Source organism: Atractosteus spatula, chromosome 25, assembly GCF_055471065.1.
Source record: "Atractosteus spatula isolate fAtrSpa1 chromosome 25, fAtrSpa1.hap1, whole genome shotgun sequence".
NCBI lineage: Eukaryota > Metazoa > Chordata > Actinopteri > Semionotiformes > Lepisosteidae > Atractosteus > Atractosteus spatula.
The window spans coordinates 770,945-798,006 of NC_142730.1; the positions used below are offsets into that span (position 1 = coordinate 770,945).

Consider the following 27,062-nt stretch of genomic DNA (forward strand, 5'->3'; position numbering starts at 1 on the left):
CTCGCGGAGGTGAGTCGGATCACAGCGGACCTGGATACCGGCCCCGTGCGCGGAGAGAGCCAATCCGCAGCCGGGCCGCCTCCCCGCTCCAGAGGGCGTCGCCCAGCTCGTGAAGCCGCAGTCTCTCGCCGGCGCGGCCAATCCGAGAGTCGCAGCGCGGTACGGCAGCGGACCGGCTGCTATTGTGCTGGAGAGAGAGAGAGAGCGAGAGAGATAGATAGAGGAGGAGGAGGGGGTGGCGGATTCAGTTGTGAGCAGAACACCAGCGCGTCGAGAAGCCCCGGAGCCTGTGATTGGAGCTCGGGCGAGCGAGGTGAAGACGCACGACACAGCCGAGCCGTCGGAGGTAGGCGCAGAGATCCCCGCGCCTGTCCAGAGAGCATCACCGAGCCGCCAGGACACCGGCTGGGGACGCGGTTCGCTCCACTGCATCACCGAGGAAAACAGCGGATTGCCAGTAGCGAAGGAGACGGGAGCCGAACATGGGACCTGGCGTCTGCGTTTTTGTGTCTCTGTTCGCCTACGTCTGGGGGTACGGCGAGGTGAGTCCCGTGCGGGCGTGCCAGGTGCGATCGGTGTGGTTGGAGTGATCGGTGTGGTTGGAGTTAGCACTCCTGCGCGTCAGCGATGCGCCCGAGCGGGCCGCGCGCTGTAGGGGCAGTCCGGGGTGGGGGCGCGAGAGCCCCGCAGGTGGGGGTCCCTGGCGAGCGCGAGGGGCCGGGGGTGCACCTTCGCCCTTCCCCGCGCGCACTAGCTGACAGCGGAGCAGAAGAGTCGTAGGCGCAGAGCGCGCCGCTCCGGGGGGGCAGATGGACAGGCGCGGGCTGTGTAGGATGATGATGATGATGATGACGGCGGTGGTGGTGATGGTGATGAATCGGTGTACATACTGTATGAGCACGCGTCTGCCATGTTCGTCCGTGCCGGGGAGAGAGAGCGCGGAGACGGGGCTGGGGAGGGGGTCGCTACCATCTGGGATGTCGAGTTGATAAATGGGAGAGAGAAATTTCCTTGAACGTCTTTATTGCATCAGACCGAGGCTCGTGTGTTTTTTGTGAGGGAGGGGGGAGTCTGGAGATTTTACTGACACTAAAACCTCTGGAGAGGTTTCCCTGTCTAACTAATGAGCCGCTGGTGTTCATAGTCTAAACGTGGTCATCATTTCAAACACACAGGTATAGATGTAACGCATTACTAACACATGCGTGTGTGAGAGTGATTAATAGATCGGGCTGGGAAGATGGCAGACTCCTCTCCTGATGCCCGGGGCTGCAGGCAGCAGCGGTGTGCAGCTGTGTGTGTTGTCAGGGCTTTTGCACTGGGGAATAAAGAGATGTTTATAATGAGAGTTGCACCAGTAAAGAGCTCTGCCGATCCAGCCCTGCTAATGCACAGAATTACATTAGTCCCTATCGTCACCATCAGCAGCAGTAGCACTGTGGTGGTGGTTGTTTTTCTTCTTATTAAGAGATATTTAATTTACCTCTCTGACCTCTGTAGAGCACAAATGAGGGAAAAAGGCGCCTATAACAGCCCTGTTTTCTGGAAACTGAAATACATGTGAAGTGGTGTTTGCATACAGAGAGCTTGAGCAGGTTCTCAGTATCAGCAGCAGGACTAATGTCATCGTCATCCTCCTCACTGGCGCTCGATGGCTGAAGTCCTGTTTATTCAGAGGGCTCGGAGGCTTTGAGGATGAAGGCGGAAGGGAAGCAGCCGATGTTATTGGACTGGAAGTGTCAGCCAGCTGCAGAATCCGCCCGGACAGGATACACACAAACTTCCAGGCGTCTTCGCTCCCTGTAGCCCGATGAGGCCGGATATGAGCTTGTCGAGCTGTTTGCATGAAGGGGCAGACTGTTGATTTTCAGCAGAGTTCTGTTAATGTACTAGATTCCACCTCAGTGGGATTTATTCTGTTAAAATATTATTTTTGCACATATATGGTGTCAAAAACAGGGTTCAGTTCTAGCAGTAAATCAAACATAAACCCTGTGTGTATCACAGCACTCTGGACAGCACAGTAAAACACAGCACAGTGCAGTAAATCACAGTTAGATCAGGGTAAAAGCACAGCACAGTGCAGTAAATTACAGTGAGATCAGGGTAAAGGTGCAGTAAATCGCAATAAGATCAGGGTAAAAGCACAGTACAGTGCAGCTTCACAGTGGTGGATGTTGCCCTGCACTGGGTCCACTGGTCGATATGGCCGCGGCCGCGTATCTGATAGAGCCTGTCCGCTGGCAGCAGGGCGCCGTCGCGCGGACAGCACAGATGTAATCGCGCGCGGATGTTTATTTGCAATGTGACGGGCAGGTTGACACTTTGATTGAATTGCAGAGCAGGGCTCGAGCAGTTGGAACTCCCAGCAATTCAGTGTTCAGTGGGCTTTCAAAAATAGGTTTATTTGATCCTTTTAGAATAATTCGGGGACGAGGAGGAAGTGTCTCTTTTCTTCTCAGAGCTTTATGCTTTGCTGTAAGAACGAAAATCTTTTAAGCCGATATTTCTTACAACTGTGTTTTATACAGCATCTTTTAATCACTAGAAGAAATGTGTTTTATTGTTTTAGAAGTAAAGCCATTCCCATTTTGAAGTTGGTAAGATATCTTTACTGGTCTATAAAATATTACCTGATGTTTGAAAAAAAGCTGCATCGCCTACTGTAGCTCAGAAAAAACACGACTTGATTTGAAGGACTGGGTGAGTAATTCAAATATTTTTTTTAACCACAGAAACAATCCAAGCCAGGACATGTTTTTAAAGATGAGAAATGTCACGATGAGGTTGGCAGTTGGGTTAAAAACACACAATCTTGGCATGAAGTCATGTGTTACAATTTTTCTAAGATGAGATCTTTTTTCTGACAATCTCATTAAGATAACAAGGCTAGTAGGCTGAGACTCTTGCTGGAATAATGCAGAAAGTAAACCAAAATTTAATTTAATTTGTTTGGAACTTAAATATTTAAGGAAAAATAAGAAGGGAAGAGGACAGGCTCTGGGTTCAATTCCTGGGGGTCTGTCTGTGTGGAGTCTGTATGTTCTCTCCCTGTTTGTGTGGGTTTCCTCCAGGCGCTCTGCTTTCCTCCCACAGTCCAAAGTCATGCTGGTGGGTTAATGGGCTTCTGGGAAAACTGGCCCTGGTGTGTGAGTGAGTGTGACGGACTGGTGTCCTGTCCAGGGTGTAGCCTGCCTTGTGCCTGCTGCTTGCTGAGATAGACCCTAGCTCTCCTGTGACTCTGAATTGGAAGAAGTGGTTAGAAAATGGATGACTAACAAGGGAAGAGATGTGCAGAATTTCAGAACATCTCCCTGAGGCTCAAAGCAGATTGTCTGCACAGATAGAAGCCTTTGCCAGACTGTGAGCTGTCATTTCTGAAACCATGACTGCAGTGAGTGTTACCTAATAACCCCCTCCGGCACTGCGAGATGAGTCCTTATCTGTCACGACCGGACTGTGGCTCATCACACAAATCATCATGCTCAGGACCTGCCAGGAACGCCCAGGAAAATTACTCCAATTCTGGAGCGCTGTGATCCATTTAGGGTTTTGCAACTTACTCTGGCTCTTGCACAATAGCATGTTTGATATTGTGTAAAATATCAGTCCACTCTCTGCAAACAAGTTACTGGGCTTGAAATGTCCAGCAGATGCTGTTGGCTCCTGACGGAGCGTGAAAACAGGACATGGTGTTCTCGAAGCAGAGGAGGGGGACAGCTGTGGTGCTGAAGGCCATTCCTGGAGACTCTTCAAGTAACAGCTGGAGGAGATTCAGGGATCAATAAAAGAGCAAGCTTCATCCCCTCTCTGTAATAATAACAGTGGAATAATTAATCATTTGGCTGAAGCTTTTATCCAGAGCAGCACACAGCAGAGGCCTGGGGAGGAGGGGAGGAGACTGTGGCTTCTGCAACTGCAGAGTCACTGGGAGCAGGATCTCCTGAAGGAGCACAAGGAGGTGCAGTAACTCACCCAGGGAGGGAAAACCATGGAGACAGAAACTGTTAACAAGCGCTGCACCTTTGCAGCTGAACCACCGGCCCAGCTGTCCTCCTGGTCTGACAAGACTGGACCTGAACCACTGGACCAGCTGTCCTCCTGGTGTAACAACACTGGACCTGACCCACTGGGCCAGCTGTCCACCTGGTGTAACAGGACTGGACCTGAACCACTGGACCAGCTGTCCTCCTGGTGTAACAGGACTGGACCTGAACCACTGGACCAGCTGTCCTCCTGGTCTAACAAGACTGGACCTGACCCACTGGGCCAGCTGTGCTCCTGGTGTAACAGGACTGGACCTGAACCACTGGACCAGCTGTCCTCCTGGTCTAACAAGACTGGACCTGACCCACTGGGCCAGCTGTGCTCCTGGTGTAACAGGACTGGACCTGAACCACCGGACCAGCTGTCCTCCTGGTGTAATTAGACTGGGAGAGATGGGATTCTGGACACGTTCCCCAGGATCTTCATGTTGAAATCGCTGGTCCCAACAAACTGCAAATGTGTCGGGTCTTTATATTAAGGCAATTTTTCCCTCGCTTGCCTAGCTGAAAGGAGATGACAAGTCAGCGCAGAAGCGCAAATCGATGCTCGACGTCTTCCCCAATCAATCAGGTTTTCACTCCTGTTACCGAATGCATCAAGCGTCTTGCAGCTCTGCCTCAGTGCTTTGAGCTGTTAGTGAGTCTCGCTGCGGATTGGTGCTCATCACGGTCTGGAGCTCGGTCAGAACCTGCCCCCCTGCACATGGAGCTCCGGGTGATAGTGTGGGAACATTAAACATGGACGGACCCTGCATATGAATACGCCCATGCTCGTGAACCCTTACGAACCTCTGTGAACTCTTCTTATGGACCCTGTTCATGAACAATTGTGAACCCTGCTTGGGAACAAGAGCTTCAGAAAGGTTTGAAGCAAGAGGGGGTGTTCAGTTTGGCAGATAGTACTTGGAGTGGTTTGGGTTCGGGACTCAAAGGATAAACATTGTTGTCCCCTTGAGAAAGTTATTTCACCAGAATCGTTCTGTTAAAATACCCAGATGTATAAATGGGAGCAAATGTAAGTTGCTCTAGATAAAAAAAACATCAGCCAAATAGTAATAAGGTAGTAACAATAACAATATTAATGTACAAATCTCATTCAGTGCCTTCCTGTAGAAGCCAGGGTATCAGCTCCAACAAAATGGCTGGGTAGTTTATTCCCTACTCCCACCACCCTTGGTGTAAGGAGGCCATAGAAGTGCGTCCTTACAGTATGTAGTATGTCGTTTTAAATGCTCTCCCTTGTGTCCTCTCTGTTGATTCTGAAGAAAGCCCTTCGAGCCCTGCAGTAAGGGAGACTAAGTGAAGTGTCTTAAAGAGCTTTGTCTTTAACAGGCGTCTTAATTATATCCGATAGGAAATCGGCAAGAATGATTCTGCTGTAACACAGCTGCTGGCTTTGTGCACAAGAGGAAATTGCCGGATATAAAGGGATTGTTATTTTATTTTGCTGCCATCAGTAACGGTTATTAAGGTTATTAGCTGGCAAAGCAGAGTCTGATCCAGAAGCCGTTCTTGGGCGGTAAGAGTATTACTGGGATTAAGAGGAAATTCCTCTATCCTGGGTGGCAGGCAGAGCATTGGGATTATTCCTCTCAAGAGCTTGCCTGCTGCCTCGATGGGGGGTGCATGAGAAATTCACTTTGCTACTTTATATCTTATTACACCATACCACAGTTTACCGCAGTATATACACCAGTTTACTGCAGTATATACACCAGTTTACTGCAGTGTTATAGTGTACTACAGTATAGACCACAGTTTACTGCAGTGTGTTATAGTGTACTACAGTATAGACCAGAGTTTACCACAGTGTGTTATAATGTACTACAGTATAGACCACAGTTTACCACAGTGTGCTATAGTGTACTACAGTACAGACCACAGCTTACCACAGTGTGTTATAGTGTACTACAGTACAGACCACAGTTTACCACAGTGTGTTATAGTGTACTACAGTACAGACCACAGTTTACCACAGTGTGTTATAGTGTACTACAGTATATACCGCAGGATGTTGTGCTTCGTGGTGTAGACTACACTACACCCTGGAGTCTATTGTGGAGTTTCTCACCAGGGTAGGTGTAAAGACTCAGCCTTCTCCATGAGCATCTGCATCAGGCCCTGCACAGTGTGCTCGGAGCCCCTGAGCTGGACCAGCTGGGCCAGTCCAGTCTTGCTATGCACCGCTGTGTTGCTGTGTGCTCCGTCTTATGCTTGGTGTTGTCTTGCCAAAGTGTTGCCCAGCAGTCAAGCGCTGTGCATTCCAAGGAGACAGGAGAGAGTGTTTCCGCAGGAAGAGGAAAAGGGCGGAAGTGGGAACGCCGGCTCGTGTCGGGCTCGGATCGGGAAGGAGCTGCGCGGATGCTCCTCTTCTCCCGCGGGAATCTGCTGTGGTCTCCGTGGTGGGAGCTGGTGACAGACACAGCACACATGGAGGCGTTTATTAGGAAGCAGCCTGGCCTGTGGAAGGGAAACCGGGACAGAAGAAGGATTTTTCTCTTCCCAGTGGTTAAGAGCTGAGGGGAGAGACAAAGACCCCTTCAGTGTTTCGGAAAGACGCCTGATGTGGATTCTTCCGCCCAGAGGCAGGAGTTGTGGTGACAAACATCTGGGCGCAGTTATCGAGAGGTCGGGGCGAGGTCTCGGGGACCCGCTGACCAGACGCCCCGAGGAGATCGTGCACCCTGCGTCGCCCCCGGTCGGGCCCTGGAGCTCAGACAGACCTGAGCGCGGAGCAGAGCATGCAGGGGAATCGTCCCCAGGAGTGGCCACGCCTGGCCTGGCGCTGTCTGCGGACAGCGTGCGCTAATATTCCGGATATTATGATTTTATTCATCCAAAGTGAATTGCAGAGGGCAGAATTTAATAATCAACCTTCCCCCTGCGCGTTTGCATCAGGCCCTGATAGTTCCCAGATATACAGGAAGAAGTGCAGAACCCTTTGCCGAGGAGTAAAGGACCCCAGCTGTGTCCCCATTTCGGATCTGAACCCACACCCCCCTTGCAGCCTCTTGCTCATGTTTCACTGCTGATGTTTTCTCTTGAGCCTTGTTGAGTCCCTGGATCAGGTCACCCTCGTCGTCTCCTCTGTTCAAGACTGAAGAGGTTCGCTCCCTCCAGTCGGTCATTGTAGGACATCCCTTGAGTCTGGGAGGGCCATGTTCTCTGGCTCTCCGCGATTCATTCTGGCTGTGACCAAAATTGCGCACGATATTGTAAATAAGGCTGTACCAGTGCGTTATATAATTAACGGTCTGTTGTAACTGTTTGCACACATTCCTACTTGCTTGCGGCAGAAGGCATTAAAAACCTGAGCTTCCTAGCAACACAATTAGTCCCCCCCACCTTCCCTCCTCCCCCTTAATGTTGTTCTACCAGCAGCAGGGCCAGATCTGCTCAGGCACGCTGTCAGCAGACGGCTGTATAGTCTCTGCCAGAGCAGGATAATTGGGCCTCTGAAAACTGTTTTCAAAGCTCCTTTGTGCCGTCTGTGCATGTGCCACAGGGAAAATGTATCATTTTCCCAAAATTAGCATCTTTTATTTATGAGCAGAGCCCAGGGCACTGGGTACGAAAGGGCTGTTTGTGAGATCGGTCTTTCGTTTTCTTATCGAATGGATCACACTGCATTCCCAGCCCTGCGCATGCAAACGAGCTGCACAAGAACTGCACAGCAGAGGACAGCAGCGATGCTGCCTGGCAGGTGGGGCTGGTGGTGCAAAGCAGGACCTGGGCAGTACTGGAGTGGGAGACCTGCTGCTGTAATTGGTTCTGGTGGACCAGCAGGGGGTGCTCTTCCAATGCATCTTCCAATGACTAATGCATCATTAAACATTTCCAGGGCTGTTTGCACTGTCTTCCACTGTCTTCCGTGCTGAGACTGTATGAGCCTCCATCATTTGAATTCATTGAGTGATGAGGCGTTAGAGAGAGCAGCACTCCTTCTTGTTGTCGTTGTACTGCACATTCAGGATTTCCTCTACTCACCTGCTTTTATTTCCTGTGCACCTCCATTAAAAGAAACTGTTGCCTCTTCCAAATTCATGTCCTCTGAGCTTGCTGAGCAGTTGGCTCTGTTTCGGGAGAGAACAGGTGAAATATTGAGTTCAGAGTGAGCCCTCTGGGGCTCCACACCTGCGCGCCCACTCACCAATGGCCCTCCTCAGCACTTTTCTGCTCCGACAAGATGCAGTCAGCACTTTCCAGAGCAGCTACTGTGCTCATTTTCCCTTATTTTTTTGTTTTAGGGGAGAGGCAAATTTAAAAGAGGTCATTTTAAGTCATCTCAGTTTCAAGAAGGGGGAGCAGTGGACTGAGTTCTGGAAAGTGTAACTTGCTATGGATAAAAGCATCAGGCAAATAAATTAATAACAACAGTAGGCTTTCAGGTTGTTATTATGGTCCACACCTTTGAATAGGTACAGCTCACCAACACAGGGGCACCTGTAAGACTGACAGGACTAGGGCTCCCCAGGACCAGGACTGGAGACCCCCTGATTCAGGGGGACCTGTAAGACTAGATCTGGGGCTCTCCGGGACCAGGGTTGGGGCCCCTGTGTTTGTCCATCTCGATTTCTGGAGGGCCACAGTGTCTGTTGGTCTTCATACGCACTGGGAGGCTTAACTGGAATGTCTCGTCAGTTTTCGTTTTTTCTTTCGGTTTCGGCTCATTAAAGGTGCTAGTTGAGCTGCATTAAGGCATCTGCAAGATTTTTCTTCACCCTGCAAAAGGCGTCTTGCAGGTCATTTAGATAATTAGGTAGTTTTAGTTCAGTTAGGAAGGCCGGGAAACAAGGAGAGAGGTGACCCCCGCTCCTGGGAATGGAGTTTGGCCACCCCTCCTGCGTGAGCGTCTGTGTGGGGCCCTGCGCTGTGAGGCCCTGCAGTCTGAGTCAGCTCTGTCCCCTTGCCCTTGTGTTAAATCAGCGTTAATGTGCCAGAGCCCGTGTCTGCGCAGGAGCCTTTGTTCTTAATGGAATCCTAATAAAACATAACAAGGGTGATGCTTGGCTTCGCAGCAGCTGTTAACACAGAGACAGGAGAATGTCAGACCTTGACCCACTTTTTCTCTCTGATCTTTTCTTCCGAAACTCCGGGGGGGGGGGGGGGGGATGGTTTTCAGAGCGGAAAATTCCAAGGAGCAGCTCGGGATTGACTGCCAAGGGCGCCCGTGCAGCTGGATTGTGTGGCGTGTCTGAGCGGGAGCTGTGGAGCAGGGATCTAGATGGCTGCTCCCTGACCCCGGCTCTCCACCGCTCGGCCCCCTGTGGCACCTCGCTGGGGAAACCTGCACTCCGTTCTCCCACCACTGCTGTGGGTCTGAACCTGCGTACAGCGGGGATATCCTGTGTCATACCATCTGTTTCTTTACTGTGCTTTTCCCCTGATCTCACTGGGCTTTACTGCACTGTACTGTGCTTTTCCCCTGATCTCACTGGGATTTACTGCACTGTGCTGTGCTTTTCCCCTGATCTCACTGGGCTTTACTGCACTGTACTGTGTTTTTACTGTGATAGACATTAGAGATAATTAGGAATAAATCGGAGATAATTTAGGACTGAAGTCTTACTAGCCCTGAGCCAATAAGGAGCAGAGACCTTCTCAGTATTCTAACTGAATGTATGAGTGGCTCGATTCACCGGCGAGACTGGGGCTCCCCAGGACCAGGGCTGGAGACCCTCTGATTCAGGGGGACCTATCAGACCGGCGAGACTGGGGCTCCCCAGGACCAGGGCTGGAAATCCCCATCCTAGAACAAAGGTTGAAAGGAGATGAGCTCCAGGTGAACAGAAGCCCAGGAGGTGTAGACAGCGTTAACTATTTCAGACCCACCAGCGAAACATTGACGTCCCAGTCAGACACTAGAGAGGGTTTTGTCAAGGCCTGACTCCAGGGCCGTCTGGATGAAGCCTTTACCTCAGTGAAGCAGGAACAGCCCAGATGGCCTTGCGGATGTGCTGCTCATACTCCTCCACCTACGGGGTGCCGGGACTGGGCAGCTTGCACCCTGTGGGGCTCATGCCGTAGGCCTGACCTGGGTCAGCCGGGAGAGAGGTCCTGAGCCTCGCCTGACAGCGAGCAGAGCTGGCCAGCAGCAGGAGGCCGTTTATTGAAAAACAATGGCAGATAGCATGGAGCCGGGAAGAGGTGTGTTTGCACACGCAGCCTTAGTGACGCGGTACAGCGGTAACTGTGGCAGCTGGCACCCAGCGCCCAGCTCCCAGGTGCTGTCCTGCTGAAAGGATCAGCTCGTCGGGCGAGCTGGCGCCGCTGCCGGAGCAGGGGGAGCAGGGGAGAGGTGGGTCAGGGGTGGGGAGAGCATCTCTGGAGAGGTGGAGAGAGATGGAGAGAGGGAGCCGGAGAGGGAGTGTGGCACGCGCGCGGAATCCTGCAGGGAGCCGGTCGCCTTGGCAACAGGGGTAGGCAGCAGCGCTGCTGTGGGAGGCGTTGCCAGGGTAACCGGCCTCAGAGGCCGAGTGATGCTGCTGAAAAGTGCAGCTCTGAGGAAGGATGGGAGGAGGGGAGGGGGGGGTGAGGAGAGACAGAGACAGAGACGGATGATGAAAGGCGAGAGAAAGTGTCACGTGGCTGAAGCCCTAACGATGCTGCTGCATGTCGTTAATCAGCCTCTGCGAGTGCCTGGTGCCGGTGGACAATCTGAAGCTGGCAAGCCCTCTGTCGGAGAGCGGGACACTGCGGAGTCGTTCAGGCTCATGAGCACCTGTCCTGTCTTTTCCTGCAGAGGGAACTCGTGTGGGTGAGATCATCCCAGTTCAGTGAGGGTTGAGCATCTCCAGGGCGCTGCCTCACGCCTCGGGCGTCTGGCTCCTCCTCGGCTGCCTTCGTTGTCATCAGTCAGCCTCTGCGAGTGCCATGTGTTTGGGCGATTCGGCACGTTTGCCATACCGTGCGTGCCGGGCGCCAGCTCCTGCCATAGCGAGCTGGGCAGCTGGGAAACGCCAGCCAGGACAGTCCAACTGGGGCTTTCTGGATCCCCAGCGCTGGTGGTTAACGACAATTATACCACTAATAGAGCACCTTTTCTGCTGCAGGCAAGCTCAAGCCCACCCATTCATCTTCTAACGGCTTTATCCAATGCAGGGGAGCCAAAGCTCTTTCCAGTAAGCAACAGGCACAAGGCAGGGTCACTCTGGACAGGACACCAGTCCATCACAGGACACACACATACTCACACACCCTGGACAGGACATCAGTCCATCACAGGACACACACACACTCACACACCCTGGATAGGACATCAGTCCATCACAGGACACATACACACTCACACACCCTGGACAGGACACCAGTTCATCACAGGACACACACACACTCACACACCCTGGACAGGACACCAGTCCATCACAGGACACACACAGACACTCACTCTCACACCAGGGCCAGTTTCCCAGAAGCCAGTAAACCCACCAGCAATGCTGACCACTGCGCCAATGTGCCGCCCATTTCAACAGAGTCAAACAGACTCTTAAACAGAGAGAAAAAAGAAGCATTAGAAAGCTCAAGGGGTCAAACTGGAGATCACAAGCAGCCCACACAGAAACAGTCTCCAGCAACGTGCTCATTACAGTGCGTCAGGTTGAAAACTGCAGTTCAAGTTTGGATTTGACAGACAGTCAGTGAGGGTCGGTCACTGCTGCTAACGAGTACGGATTGCTTGTCGTCCATTAACAGAATTGTTAACGTGGACGGGGAAGGTGGGGGGCGTTGACCTGGCGGCTGCAGGGTCACTGAACACAGCTGCTTCTGCTTCTCCCCCAGCGCTCTCTATGCCTGAACGTCGCTGTGTGCTTGGAGGGCTCTCTACCCTCCCCTTGTCCTGGTCCTGGAGTTAGGAATGCTGCCTAACTGATTCCAGTTTCCTATCGGGGATGCATTTCTAAATTGGCTTTTGGGTTTTAAAAAGACAAAATGGAAGTTGTAATTGGTATCAAAGCTGTATGATGTGAGAGGTTCAGAACAGGCCCCATTCACCCCGTGGGCGTGTCTGATACAGTGTCACTCATCCTGTGGGCGTGTCTCATATAGAACTACTCCCCCCTGTGGGCGTGTCTGATACAGTGTCACTCCTCGTGTGGGCATGTCTCATACAGAACTACTCCTCCCTGTGGACGTGTCTCATACAGTGTCACTCCTCATGTGGGCGTGTCTCATATAGAACTACTCCCCCCTGTGGGCGTGTCTGATACAGTGTCACTCCTCGTGTGGGCGTGTCTCATACAGAACTACTCCTCCCTGTGGACGTGTCTCATACAGTGTCACTCCTCATGTGGGCGTGTCTCATATAGAACTACTCCCCCCTGTGGGCGTGTCTGATACAGTGTCACTCCTCGTGTGGGCGTGTCTCATACAGAACTACTCCTCCCTGTGGACGTGTCTCATACAGTGTCACTCCTCATGTGGGCGTGTCTCATATAGAACTACTCCCCCCTGTGGGCGTGTCTAATACAGTGCCACTCCTCATGTGGGCGTGTCTCATACAGAACTACTCCTCCCTGTGGACGTGTCTCATACAGTGTCACTCCTCATGTGGGCGTGTCTCATATAGAACTACTCCCCCCTGTGGGCGTGTCTAATACAGTGCCACTCCTCATGTGGGCGTGTCTCATACAGAACTACTCCTCCCTGTGGACGTGTCTCATACAGTGTCACTCCCCCTGAGCAGAGGGCTGAGAGCAGGGCTGGGCCGACACTCTCTCTCATGAAGGTGTTCTGACCCGAGAGCTCCCTGTGGAGACCACGGCATGAAATTGAAATTCTTCAAACGTCACTCTCGCAATCACGCCAAGACTACTGCTGCTCTCTGACGTTCTGTCATGAGTCTGAGAGACGTCACCCTCCCTCCCCCCACCGCTCTGCAGTCCCATATGTGCTGTAATTTGTGTCAAACAGAAGCCGTTTTCATCTTCCCTGCCAGTCGGACTCCACCGCGCTTCGCTGAGCTCGGAATCGCGGCTGTTTGTCAAGGCAACTCGGCAACGCGCAGGGGAGAGAGCGAGAGGCTGAGGGAGAGATCGATTGTTTCTCAGCAGGCTGCTGAAAGATCAGCTTTTCAGCTCAGGGATGCTGTCAGGGGCTCCTGCACATGGTAGCATCGTTTTTCTGAAGACGGAGGGTGAAAGCCTATTTTTCTGGAGAAAGAAATATGATCTCATTCTGGTTGCTCAAAGGGTTTTCGGTTAATTTGGAGGTTAGAAAACTCAATTAACTCCAACAACAAGACCGGTCCTAATGGCTCTGGCAATAGCTCTGCTGTATAGACAGGGCACCAGGCCATTATAATACATTGCGCTGTATTCTCCATTGACTTGCCTGGCGGAATAAAAAAAAAACAATTCTCCAGATAACAAGGTCTGCTTCCTGTCTTAGTCTCAAATGCACTCTGTGTTTTTCACTCTGTCCAACTCTGTCCATCGGCTCGGGCTCCAGATCTTTCCCGTATCAGTGGCGGGGGCGTGGTTACAGGGGGGTCACTGAGTGGGGGAGGTGTGGGTGCTTGCAGGCCGGCCAGCTGGGACGTGTCTCCTGCTCGGCTGTTCGGCAGCTCTGACTCTCCTGAGACCTGACAGAAAAGACACGCGTTGCTGGATTGTTCTGCTTTCAGGCTGTGTAGCGGTAATCGGACTCCCATTGCGTAGCAGTCCGGTCCATTTCAGTTCCCGTTTTCCAGGGAGCGTGTCTGTGTGCGCAGCTCTTTGTCATTTGAGGCTGCAGTGTCTATCCTCGCGCCTCTCAGACCAGCCCCACGGGTGAAGTTTAATGTGGAGCTTCTGAGCTCTCAGGCCTGTTTTATTGCAGCTCCACTTCACAACGACATCTCAGAAAAGAGCTGCAGCTGTCTGTGAGCCGTGTCTGTCCCTCACCCATCACACACACACATACTCTCACACAACCGCACACACACACACTCAGACTCTTCCACTCGCAAACTGCTGACACCCGTCTCTCCTTACAGCAAACACACAGCTGTGTGCCTCCACAAACCTGTATCTCATTAAACTACCTATTGAAAAGACCGCTCTAACCCCTCTCTCAGTGCAGTGTTAATGTACTGGAGTGTCCAGTCAGTGTGTCTGTATTAACCCCCCTCTCTCTCAGTGCAGTGTTAATGTACTGGAGTGTCCAGTCAGTGTGTCTGTATTAACCCCTCTCTCTCTCAGTGCAGTGTTAATGTACTGGAGTGTCCAGTCAGTGTGTCTGTATTAACCCCTCTCTCTCTCAGTGCAGTGTTAATGTACTGGAGTGTCCAGTCAGTGTGTCTGTATTAACCCCTCTCTCTCAGTGCAGTGTTAATGTACTGGAGTGTCCAGTCAGTGTGTCTGTATTAACCCCTCTCTCTCTTTCAGCCCCAGACAGTGAGTGCTGCCTCAGGCCCACTGATGGCTGAGCCCCAGGTAGCGATGTTCTGCGGACGACAGATTCTGCACATGGACACCCGGACTGGACGCTGGGAGCCTGACCCCATAGGGAGAACAGACTGCTATACCGACCAGGCCCAGATACTGTCCTACTGCCAGGAGGTACATACTGACACTATCACTCTGACTGCCAATCTAGCACGCTGACTGACTCTCAAGCACACAGACTGACTCTCGGGCACACTGACTGACTCTCGGGCACACTGACTGACTAGCACAGTAACAGTGTCTGACAGACATGATCACACTGACTGGCTGACACACGCGGCGTGTTACTAAGTTTAACAGTTACAGTGGAACCTGTCTGTTCCAAAGTACTCTGACGGCAACAGTCTTTACTGTACTGAAGTGAAGACGACAGGAGCAGATTCCTGAAGCTCTCCATCGTAGAGTGGTGGTTGGATGACCGACGCGGTGACAGCTCAGGCTGGAGAAACCCGCTCCCTGAGCTCTACCTGGAGGTAGCAGATGCACTCTGGAGGCTGGGCAGGGACCAAAGCAGAGCCGCCACATCTCTGCACAGCTAGGCAGAGATGTGGCGCACAGCTCGCTCAGCAAACATGGCCTCTCTCTTCTTCTCTCTTTCATTTCTCTTGTCCTGTCGGTATCTATGCAGTCACGTGCGATGGGCAGCCTGCCGAAATACTCCTCGGCAAAATACTGTCAGCCCATCTCTCCCCCCCTCTCTGACTGGTCTGCAGGAACAGCGCCCCCCCCAGGCTCTCCGCCCCCCCCTCCCCCAGTCACGCAGGGAGGTCATGTGACGCCACTCCCTGCTGTGAAGCCCCTAGTCAGTCTATATCCCTGTGCCCCTTCTGTACCCACGTCTGTCCCTCTCTGTGTCCCTGGCCCTGCTCCTCTGGCTCCTGGCCTTTGCCCCCTTTCTGCTCCTCCCTCCTGTCCTAACCCGACTCCCTGTGTCCGTCCAGATGTACCCCGACTTGCAGATCGTGCGTGTGGAGGAGGGCCCCTCACCTGTCACCATCTCCAACTGGTGCCACCGGCCCGGCGGGCACTGCCAGAGCCACCCTTACATTGTCATCCCCTACCGCTGCCTGGGTAAGACTGTCTGTCTGTCTCCGTGCCCGCCTGCACTCTCCCTCTCTCTGCTTCAGGGTCTAATCCGCCCGCCCCCTGTCCCCTGTTTCTCATCCCCTCTCCCTCAGTAGGAGAGTTTGTCAGTGAGGCGCTGCTGGTGCCAGATCGCTGCCGCTTCCTGCACCAGGAGCAGATGGACGCCTGCGAGAGCTACGTGTACTGGCACAACATCGCCAAGGAGGTGAGCGCCTGTGTGTCGCTCTGTCTGCACTGCGCCGTGTGCACTGAGCCCGACGACTGCCACACCTAATGTGTACAGACTGCTGTCTCTGTGTACGGACCGGTGTGACTGTACGGACTGCAGTCTCTGTGTACGGACTGGTGTGACTGTATGGACTGTTGTCTCAGTGTACGGACTGGTGTCTCGGTGTATGGATCGGTGTGAGTGTGTATGGACTGGTGTGACTGTATGGACTGTTGTCTCAGTGTATTGACCTGTGTGTCAGTGTACAGACTGCTGTCTCGGTGTATGGACCAGTGTGACTGTATGGACTGTTGTCTCGGTGTATGGACCAGTGTGACTGTATGGACTGCTGTCTCTGTGTACAGACTGGTGTGACTGTATGGACTGTTGTCTCAGTGTATGGACCAGTGTGACTGTATGGACTGTTGTCTCGGTGTATGGATCGGTGTGAGTGTGTACGGACTGCTGTCTCAGTGTATGGACTGCTGAAACGTCTCTCGGTATCTCAGGCCTGCTCAGCAGACAGCCTGGAGCTGCACAGCTACGGAATGCTGCTGCCCTGTGGGGTGGACAGGTTTCGGGGCGTGGAGTACGTCTGCTGCCCGGGGCGAGCGCCTGGCGGGCGAGCCGAGGGCGAGGAGGGGGGCGAGACAGGGAGCCCTGTGACCACAGCTGAGCCCAGGGCCGGCCCAGGGTAAGAGCTGGACGCCGGGACGAGGGTGAGACGGGGTGTCTGGGGAGGGCAGGAGAGAGGGACGTGTTCCCTCATCGGTTCGTCCGCTCTGTCTTCCCCCGCAGAGCCAAGGTGACCGCCCCTCCCGCGAGCCCGTCCCCCGACCCCCAGGCAGAGGGGGATGAGGACGCGGAAGAGGAGGAGGGCGTGCGTGATGAGGAAGAGTATGAATACTCCATTGACTCTGGGCCCTACCAGGCCTCTGACTACCTGGACTCCCTCTACTACGAACGGGGTGTCCCCACCCCGCGCGGACCCCCAACGCAGCCCCCGCAAACTGTGGGAGACTCCGGTAAGACCTCGCCTCTCGCCCCCACCCGCGTGACTCTGCTCTACGGCGCCCCCCTCACCACCTCTCTCCTGCTCGCCCCCTCGCTCCAGCGGTGCCCACCCCCCGGCCCACGGACGGCGTGGACGTGTACTTCGAAATGCCCGGCGACGACAGCGAGCACGCCAACTTCCTGCGCGCCAAGATGGACCTGGAGGAGAGGCGGATGAAACGCATCAACGAGATCATGAAGGAGTGGGCAGAGGCGGACAACCAGTCCAAGAACCTGCCCAAGTCAGACCGGCAGGCCCTCAACGAGGTGAAGAGGGAGAGACCTGCCTCTCAGGGCAGTGTTAATGTACTGGAGTGTCCAGTCAGTGTGTTTGTATTAACCCCTCTCTCTCTCAGTGCAGTGTTAATGTACTGGAGTGTCCAGTCAGTGTGTCTGTATTAACCCCTCTCTCTCTCAGTGCAGTGTTAATGGACTGGAGTGTCCAGTCAGTGTGTCTGTATTAACCCCATTCTCTCTCTCAGTGCAGTGTTAATGTACTGGAGTGTCCAGTCATTGTGTCTGTATTAACCCCTCTCTCTCTCCAGCACTTCCAGTCTGTGCTGCAGACTCTAGAGGAGCAGGTCGCTGGGGAGAGGCAGCGGCTGGTGGAGACTCACCTGGCCCGCGTCGTCGCCACGCTCAACAACAACCGCCGGGTGGCGCTGGAGAGCTACCTGTCCTCCGTGCAGGCGGACCCCGCCCAGCCGGACAGGGTGCTGCAGGCCCTGAAACGCTACATCCGGGCCGAGCAGAAGGACCGGCGCCACACGCTGAGACACTACCAGCACATCGAGGCCGTGGACCCCCAGAAGGCGGAGCAGATGAAGTTCCAGGTGCTGAGAGAGGGAGGGAGGGAGGAGGGGAGCCCTCAATCATCTGTCTGACTGTCCGTCCGTTTTTTCCAGATGCTTTATCCAGGGCAACAGGCGCAAGGCAGGGCACTAGTCCATAACAGGACACACAGACACACACATACACACACACACCAGGGCCAGGACACCAGTCCATAACAGGACACACAGACACACACACACCCAGGGCCTCAGCGCTGTGAGGCAGCAATGCTGACCACTGCGCCCATCCTAAATTATAAATACTAATATTCCAGTAATCATTCCTTGCACATTTCATCCTTGGGGATCCCAAAGGTTTTTCGTGAATTTCCTAGGAACGCAAGAATATTTTCACAGGAGAGAAGCGTTCAGCCCATCTGGCCGGTTGGGTGGTCCGCATTGAATTGATCCTGGGATCACGTCCGGTCAGTTGTTGAAAGAGGCTTGTTCTTGAGGAGTAGCTTGCTCCCCACTCCTGCCACCCTCTGTGTGAAGATGTGACAGACTGTGACTCTGTGCACGCAGGTGTACACTCACCTCCACGTCATCGAGGAGCGAATGAACCAGAGCCTGGCGCTGCTCTACAAGGTGCCCAGACTGGCCGATGAGCTGCACGACGAGATTCGTGAGTCTCTTAACATACTGTAGTGTGTGTCTCTCTCTGCAGTGCTACTGTACTGTAGTGTGTCTCTCTCTGCAGTGCTACTGTACTGTAGTGTGTGTCTCTCTCTGCAGTGCTACTGTACTGTAGTGTGTGTCTCTCTCTGCAGTGCTACTGTACTGTAGTGTGTCTCTCTCTCTGCAGTGCTACTGTACTGTAGTGTGTCTCTCTCTCTGCAGTGTTAGTGCTCAGGTCCAGGCTGTGTGTCTCTCTCTCTGCAGTGTTAGTGCTCAGGTCCAGGCTGTGTGTCTCTCTCTCTGCAGTGTTAGTGCTCAGGTCCAGGCTGTTTGCCCAGGTTAATCTCTTCTCCTCTCTGTGCAGAGGAGCTCCTGCGATCAGAAAGGGCTGATGCCAGCGAGCTGCTGACCACCTCCTTCTCCGAGACACGGACCACCGAGGAGCTGCTGCCTGCTGACAGTGAGGAAGAACGAGATGATGAGGAGGAGGAGGAAGAAGAGGAGAGGACCTTTCCTCCCCGGCCCTACCCTCCCCACTTCAACACGCCAGGTAGACTAGAACCCTGACTGACACTCTGACACCCTGGCACCCTGACTGACACACTGGCACCCTGACTGACATGCTAGCAAACTCACCAGCAGTCTGACTGGCATGGGCACACTGAGCAACACGTCGGAAATGGACTTAAATAAAATTCTAAAACCCTCTCTCTCTCTCCTTTCTCTCTCTCTCTTCTCCCTGCACTCTGCCTGTCCTGCACCCTGAAAACCAGACTCCCAGACCACAAAGAAAGGTAGGTTTCCTCTGTAGATCAGGGATAAAGCTCCATTCACGCTACCTCTGCAGTCATCTACTACACTTTCCCTGCTGTCCATAGTCGACATCCGTACATCTGCCAGTTTCCGTGAGCCTGTGATCCTGGAGGGTCTCTCCCAGCAGCACCAGGGGCAGCCTCCATTGTAGAGCCCTGGGGGGAGTTGGAAAGTGCCCGTTCAGCACAGCCGGTCTCGCTGGAGGAGGGAGACTCCAGGCACACTGACCCAGTCGGACAGCCGTGCCTGGAGTCTAGCCAGCAAACCAAAACGATTCCTTTGTCATCATCGGCGCCAGCTCTGGGGGTGCTGGGCCCCCTGAATATTTCTGATCATATTGCTGAAGCAGGGGTGAGGGCATTTTTACTTTGCTCCTGTTTGGGAGGGACATCACCGTAGGATGACATAATATGTCTATTAACACTGGCATGTCTGGTGCTGGACTCAGCGGTCAACTTGTTGGTCTGTTAGTTAATTATGATTCAGTTGATTCGTCAGTTTCATAATGAGATCACATGCGTAAATAATGTTTGATCCAAAGAAGTGTTCGCTGCCGACCTGCAAACTTCACAGGCAGTCTGCCCATTTCAGAAATCAATATTTTTATGATTGTGAAAAGCAGCCCAACAAAAAGCTGTTGTCAGACCTCAGGGTCTGCACTTGACTTGAATTCTGGTTCGGGTTATGACACCACAAAGCCTCTAGAAAGCTTGACGAGCTCTTCGTTGACGTGGATGAATGTCAAGCTGAGCGCCCTGCTCATCTGGGTTAATTAGCACCTGTGCTGGAGGCCCCAGTGCACTTTTAGCTTTTTATTCCAGCTCATCATTTAACGAACTAAATGACCTCGTTACTGTCTCACTGGAGCGGCTTAACAGATTCTCCCAGCTCTTCAGACACCTCCAACATTAAAGATTAGATTAGATTGGATTAGAATAGACACAGTTTTAAAGTGACCTTTAACAGTCAGTTATAAACAGCAATTATATGATAGGCTGAATTTCACAATCCACATTTTTCACTGCACAAAACTGACAACAATATGTCAGTGACAGCATCAGAACTGAAACGGGTTAGATAAGCACTGAGCGATTCATTCACCTGTGTAAACGAGACAGAAAGGCAGGCAGGCTTTGCGAGTGCAAACGCTGGGCACGGTTTTCCTAACGGGATTATTCTTTCCTCTCTTCCCTGTTTGCCGGTCAGTCTCGGGCATGGATGAGTACGACTACGCCACTGTGGACAAAGTCCCCAGTTACGAGTACGAAGAGAAGGTAAGGGGAGGGGAACGCCCCCTTCTGGAATGTTAATCCAGTCGCTTTTGTTTAAAACATCAAAAGCAGCACAAAGCGAGAGCAATGTTCTGAACGAGAGGCTACTCATCAACTCCTGCTGGTTTGGTCGTTACCAATCAGTTCATCCCAGGATCTTGACCGCCTGCTTTTGGAATGAAGCCGGGATATCAGTTTCAGCAACTTGCCTGATAGCTTGTTCCAGACTCCCACCATCCTTTGTGTAAAGTGGTGCCTCCTGCTCCTGTTCTCAGGTTTTAAACTCACCACTGTGGTTTGTGTGTCACTGCTGATTCTGAAGACGTCCACTGAGCTGACCCTGTCACTGCCTTGGAGAGTTGTGAATGCTTGTATCAGCTTGCCTGTTCCATACTAGTAGTAAGGAATCTTCTCTTCTGTTGCTTCAGCCTGGCAGTGCAGGACATGGCTTTAAGCCCTGAATTAACTTAATGAAATCCCCCTGAAATGAATTCAGTTTAATTCAAGGGGCTTTACAGGCATGGCTGACATAGTGCTGTCAAGGCAAGTTTGTGACATGTGAGGTGGACTAGAACAACCTTTTTAAAGGTGTAAATGCCAGAAGTATGTGACGTCAGTTGTCTGTCCTGCTGTCTACCTGTCCAGGTGAACACCTCTGTGGACATCAAGCAGGTGGTGTACAAGTCGTCTGGGATCCAGAGAGATGAGCTGGTAAGGCTCCCCGTGACTCGTTAGAGAGGGCCTCGTGTCCTGTGTCTTAGTCCACTTGTGGGAGCATCTGAGTCAATACCTCTGCCAGTTACTCAGTCGATTAACTTTGTACCACATACATGTGCACACTGATTCACACGCAGCTATTATCATGAGCACTACACCTCTCTGTGCCGTAACCTGATCTCACTGGGCCTTACTGCACTGTACTGTGCTTCTACCCTGATCGCACCGGGCTTTACTACACTGTATTGTGCTTTTACTTTGTTTTACACCCCACCTGTATTAAATCCAAATTGCTTTTTCTCATCCCTCACACCTCCTCCCTTTCCCATCTCCTAGCAACCAGACGCCCTGGAGACCTTCAACCGCGGTGCCATGGTGGGGCTGCTGGTGGTGGCGGTTGCCATAGCGATGGTGATGGTGATCAGCCTGCTGCTGGTCCGCAGGAAGCCGTACGGGACCATCAGCCACGGGATAGTGGAGGTAAGGGAAGGGCAGAGCGCCCCCTCCTGGCCAGCTCAGGCTGGACAGCCTCCACCTAGTCGACATCCACACAGGACAGATCACTGAGTGACTGATGACTTCTCTGCCCTTAGGAAGTGAAGTCATCTGTCCTTAACAGGATGGGATTAAGTATGGGTTTTTGTGCTCACTAGTCAGAAGGTGAAAAACAAACAAAAATAATCTGTGTTTAATAAGAATACATTGCATTTATAGAGCACATTTCATCCTCAAAAAATGTCAGAATGTCACTGCAGACCGCCTGGGAGACACACAGTGGCCACTCTGCACCAGCGTCGTTATTGACCAGCTTGTCAGGATCTCGTCCTCCTGTAGCACAGTGTGCCCAGTCATCAATGGGGCATAAGGCATCAGTATAGAAATGCTGGTCCAGAGGGAATGGCGCCACCTAGGGGTCTCCCAGCGCATTTCCAGCAGCGACCTGGTTTTCCTTAGGGGTCTCTCATGCCTGGACTGACCAGGGCCTGCCTTGCTTAGTTCCTGAGATCTGATGAGATTAGGCTAAAGGGCGGAAGTTGCAGCTGTTAGTTGACCACTGGTGGGTCGATGTGGATAAATTCTCTCTGTGCCCCACAGTTTCACCCTGCCTACTCGCACCCTCTCTCTCTCTCTGACAGCAGGTTGACCCCATGCTGACCCCGGAGGAGAGGCAGCTGAACAAGATGCAGAACCACGGCTACGAAAACCCCACCTACAAATTCTTCGAGCAAAGGAACTGAAAGGATTGGATTGGGGGAGGGCAGGGCGGGGGCGGGGTCACATGCCACACCCTCACTCACATTGAAACCATTATCACACCGCAAAGCCCCTCCCCTTCCCCTCACTAGTGGGAGGGGTGGGGTGGATGACGGAGGGGGCAGGGGGCGTGGCCTAGCCTCCCCTGTGTCTCACAGTGCTCCTCAAAAAACGAGATTCGATTAAGGAAATGACGCTAAGGAGCAGACCAACGTTAAAGTGCGCTCCGTAATCTCTCCACTCCCCCCTGCACCTCACCAGTGAACCGTAATCATTCCAAAAACCCCAAAACAGCATCCCCACCTGATCCCTGCTGTGCACACTCTCGTAGCCCTGATTGTGGATGTGGTTGTTATTTTTGAGCTGTTCCAGCCACTGAAGTGGCCTGCTGGTTGTCAGTCTTATTTTTAGGGATTCCTCTTAGGCGACTGGTAGTTTGGTCACTGGTCACTCTTTTCTCAGCTGTCCAGTGTAGGTGAGCAGACATCGATCGCTCGCTCGCTCCTCGCAAACTGCCCATTGCAAAACGGACAAACCGCGATCGACAGCGAGCCGGTCACTCAGTTCGACACCCGCTCCTATATTCAACTTCCCCGCATAACCTACTGCAAAACCTACTGTTTGTTTTTTTTAAAAATCTTCCTATGTTGGACCGGCAGAATCACACAGACTCCAGGCTCTGTGACCCGGGTTCTGAGAGTACGGTTCTCCGGACTGGCTCAGAAGCGCGGCGTCTGTTTGTTTTTTATTTGCCAAAAAATGTCGGAGAGAAGCGCTGTGACAATTTCACCTCCACCACCACGTCCCCTCGTATCAACCAGGAGATCGTGTAGCGATACGCGGGTTCCGACTGGACCCGCACACTCCCCCGTGTCCCAGTTTCGTGTTAGTTAGTCCGCGGACTGACGCTCGAGTTGAAGGTGGCCATGCGTTGGAAGGTGTGCAGTGTGGAAGGAGATGCCCTTATTTCTCACTTTTATATATATTCCCCTGATTGATTTTTCTTTCTTTTGTGGTGAAAGAGTCTGATAACTGTTATGTGTTGGGGATAATGACGATGAGAATTATCATAAACAATATTATTAATCAGCATGTTTGTTTTAAGAAAAGATTTCCAATGACAGAGTTATGGAACTACCTATCTTGTCTGATTTAATTTGCAGAAGAGCAGAGGCGCCGTCTGATGACGTCGGTAAACCGACACCTCCCTTTTGTAGTTCTTTACTTCCTTCACGCCCCAGTACGACCGAACTTGCCCGGTTTCTTTGTGTAACAAGGTCGTCCCGTTATAAGTACCCCCTGCCTTCCAGATCCCTGCGGTAATATATGTTGAACATCCCAAACATGTGAAAATTCAGTTTTGAAAACCAGGAGTAGAGATAAGGAGTTGAGATGGGTCATAGGGAAGATTGTAACCATCACTTTCTCGCCCTCTCCCTCTCGTTCTCTGTAAGGAGCGTCTGTTTTAGGATTTGGGAGTCTTTATGGTCGGTGTTGTACATATTAACTCGAAATTCATGTATATACATTAGCAGATTGTCATTTTTGAAAACAAAAAAAGCACGTTAGTTGTCTGTTCATGTGTCGACAGGACTGGTGAAGTCTTTTGCAGAGGAAATCGAGCTTTTTGTGTGAAGGAGATGGTTTTCATGCCTTATTCAAATCACCTGGAATTAACGGAGACAACGGACATGGCGATGAAGCCGATCCGGTCGTGAGCTGTAGGGTTTTGTGCTCCTGTCGGATGTGCAAGTTCTTGCATGAAACCAGACCAGCCTTGTACTCTATCCTGATAAGATTCTAGTCTTTTGTTAAGCCTGTTCCGGGCATATGTGGGAATTTGGAGATTTAAAGGAGATGGTAGTTTGAAAGTCTCCTTTCCCACAGTGCATTGAGTTTTAAAACTGATTTAGCTTTGTAATTTGCGAGGCATCTAATAAAGGGCTGGACCGAAGATCCGTAGACAGCTGCATGCTAGATTTGATCCTGCATTCTCCGTGAATTAGGTGAAATAATCATTGAACGCTGAAATTTCTTGAATGGTCTTGAGTTGTAGATTAGGGTGTGCACCCCACGCCCTACGGGAAATGAGCAAGGGCCTTCACCAGTTAGACTTTGTTTATTTTTTGTAATGACACGGCTATGTGATCTGTAAATATTTAAGACGAGTTGTTTTGTCACATTTTGCGGCAATGAAACACTTTTCGATGTTTAAACGAGCAAAAACTAAATAAAACTAGAAGCCTAGCGTAAAACGTTAAACGTAAAACGGTTCTGTCGTCGAAGAGTGTTGCCTTGGATGTTTTATTTTCCCTTTTGTTGTTTCTACTGATATTTTCTCCTTCTGCGTAGTTCCCGCACCCTGTGTACATTCCGAGGTTAAACCCCTCTTTTTACACTTCTAAGCGTTTTGAAATGTAACCCAAGTCCACAAATACTCTTTTAAAAAGCATGCAACATTGAAGCGATGTGTAGAAACGTGTCTGGGAGTCAAGTGGTAAATTACAAAGTTTCGGGTTTTCCATTGCAGATGCATTTAACGCCCAAGCAGCAGAAAAAATGAAAGGTTTTAAACATTATATTAACAGCTTTAGTCTGAGATCTATCTAGGCTTCGCAGAATTCGATTAACAAACCCCTGTGCTAAGATAAGAGAGTTAAACAAATAAATTATAAACATGGCTGATTGAAACAGACTGTTGTAGTACCAGCACAGGGGTCTGAAATTGTTACATCTGAATGTATTTTAATATAATATAGGCTGATGTACGTGATTATTTTTCTGATTTAGTCTAGCGTTGTCAGGGAAACGGAAGGTAATGTTGAGGCCTAGTGGCCTGGGGCCTGGGGCCACAGTAGTTTCCTTCGGCCGAGTGATGTGCTTTGACAGGTGGGCGAGTCCAGCTAAATTATCAAAGCTATAAATAAAACGATGCTTTTCTTGGAGATAGTTTACGTGTGTTTTATAAAATGTTGTTAATCACTTGATTTTGATGTGCAGAGCTGTCTGCATTTGATTGTATAGCATAAACATTCTCTGATGTCTGTGTTTGTCACTTTGTCCGCCACTGAAGATATTTTGCTTTTTCTTCTTCAATTGAAAAAAGTTTTTGTGAAGAGCAAAGCTCTGTCTCATGTATATATATTTTTTGTAAATAACTGCTATCAAAGGTTGCCACTGATTGACAAGGCACAGCCCTAGCCTCCTGTTCTGGGGACAGTTGTCTTGTTATTTTTTATTGTATTTTACATTAATTCAGTCCCTCATTTAAAAAAAGCAAAGTGTCTGAACTGTAACGTCAAGGACATGTTGTAGCCTGTGTCTCAAGTTAAACTACCAGGTCCTTTGCTGCTAGTAAGAAGACTCCTCTGGCCACCCTTCATTTTTGAGAATGCTAAGGAGGCTTTATAAATGCATAGAAAAAGAAACCAAGCAATTAGCCTCCTGATTTATATCTGGTGCATCAGTGTGGATGGTTCTGGACACACAAGTGAGAGATTACAGTTGTATCCCTGATCAAGGTACTTTACCCAGAGCACTCCAATAAAATACCCAGCAGTATAAATGGCTGTTAAAGTCACTTTGAATACAAGTATCAGCTGAATAAAATAGTACTAGCAAATAGATCTCAATGCTGGATCTTGAGGTGTGTGACCCAGTAGCTGTTCTGTTTTGCTTTAAATGGTCAGCAGCTCCAGGGTGTGCAGAAGAGATAAACGGGTTTAATTAAACTCTAATTGGATCAGTTTAACCCTCCTTCCAGGGGAGGAGCCATTAATTAATAATGGAGGGCAGGTGTATCTGCACATTTTCAGCACTCTGAAAAACCAGCACCTGAAGAGCTGGAAGAAGCTGCTGAACTGGTCCAGGGGAGCCTACAGTGAGCTGCTTTAGGTCATGAGGAGCTCAGTTGGATTGAAATCTACAGACCAGGGGTGTCACACCCAGAGGCTGTTGTCTTCTGTTCCACTCGAGCATCTGATTGCATGGTGGGTGTAATTATTTATTTAACTGCATTAGTAATATTTCTGACCTAGATCCAAAGTGTTTTGTAGGTAACTGCATTTAGAGATAGTTGGGAGTTATCAGCTGTGAAAGACCTTAAGAAACATCTCCTGTGCATCAAAGCAAGAAATCCATTAGGTTAATTGTTGAACTAACTGCTCAGGTTGGAACAAATAAAACCCAGAAGATAGTAGTCCTTCTGGGGACTGGGTTTGGTACCCCTGCTGCAGACACACTGGCCCCAGGCACAGAACTGGGGACCCCTGGAGACAGATTGGCCTTGAATCCAGGTGTTTCCATAGTGACAGGAGGCTGGCTGGGTTAAACTTGAAACCCCTGAACTAAAGTCCTTGACAGTTGCTGGATTGGTGACAATTTATAAAACCCAGGACAAGGCATGGTCTAGAATTGGGCACCATTTTTACAAGCCAGATTAATATAGTCAGGAGGCTGGGGGGGGGGGCTTGGTGGGTGTTTTTTACATGGGCTTGTTTTTAGAGGCTGAAGCTGCCTTTTGCTTAAATGAACTTTGACACTGTATCGTTTCCAGTTTGTGTGCAATTAGCAGTTTTTTTATTTTGTTGCTTTCTAATTCCTTTTACCCCTCCCCATCTCCTTCCCAAATAAAACTCTGAAACATACACAATTAATCACGTATTATAATTGTACATCTTATTTACTTTTCTTATGTCTGGTGCCACACTCACAATACACAATGAAACCTATTAGTTCTG

At 51.1% G+C, this 27,062-nt stretch overlaps 1 protein-coding gene across 2 annotated transcripts; it reads left to right on the plus strand.

Annotated features, from left to right (window-relative positions):
• The first annotated feature begins 139 nt into the window (after positions 1-139).
• aplp1 (amyloid beta precursor like protein 1) lies at positions 140-26,978 on the plus strand. 2 transcript variants are annotated; one of them, XM_088904919.1, is made up of 15 exons: positions 140-542; positions 14,411-14,584; positions 15,412-15,541; positions 15,649-15,761; positions 16,274-16,458; positions 16,563-16,789; positions 16,879-17,084; positions 17,363-17,650; positions 18,176-18,275; positions 18,633-18,818; positions 19,042-19,062; positions 20,288-20,355; positions 20,998-21,063; positions 21,406-21,549; positions 22,206-26,978. In XM_088904919.1, exons 1-15 carry the CDS (start codon positions 483-485, stop codon positions 22,305-22,307), a joined length of 2,070 nt encoding a protein of 689 aa, XP_088761045.1. In that variant the 5' UTR covers positions 140-482; the 3' UTR covers positions 22,308-26,978. The 2 variants fall into 2 exon arrangements, with proteins under 2 accessions (XP_088761045.1, XP_088761046.1); XM_088904920.1 differs by having other exon boundaries at positions 147-542; positions 15,652-15,761.
• Positions 26,979-27,062: the final 84 nt, after the last annotated feature.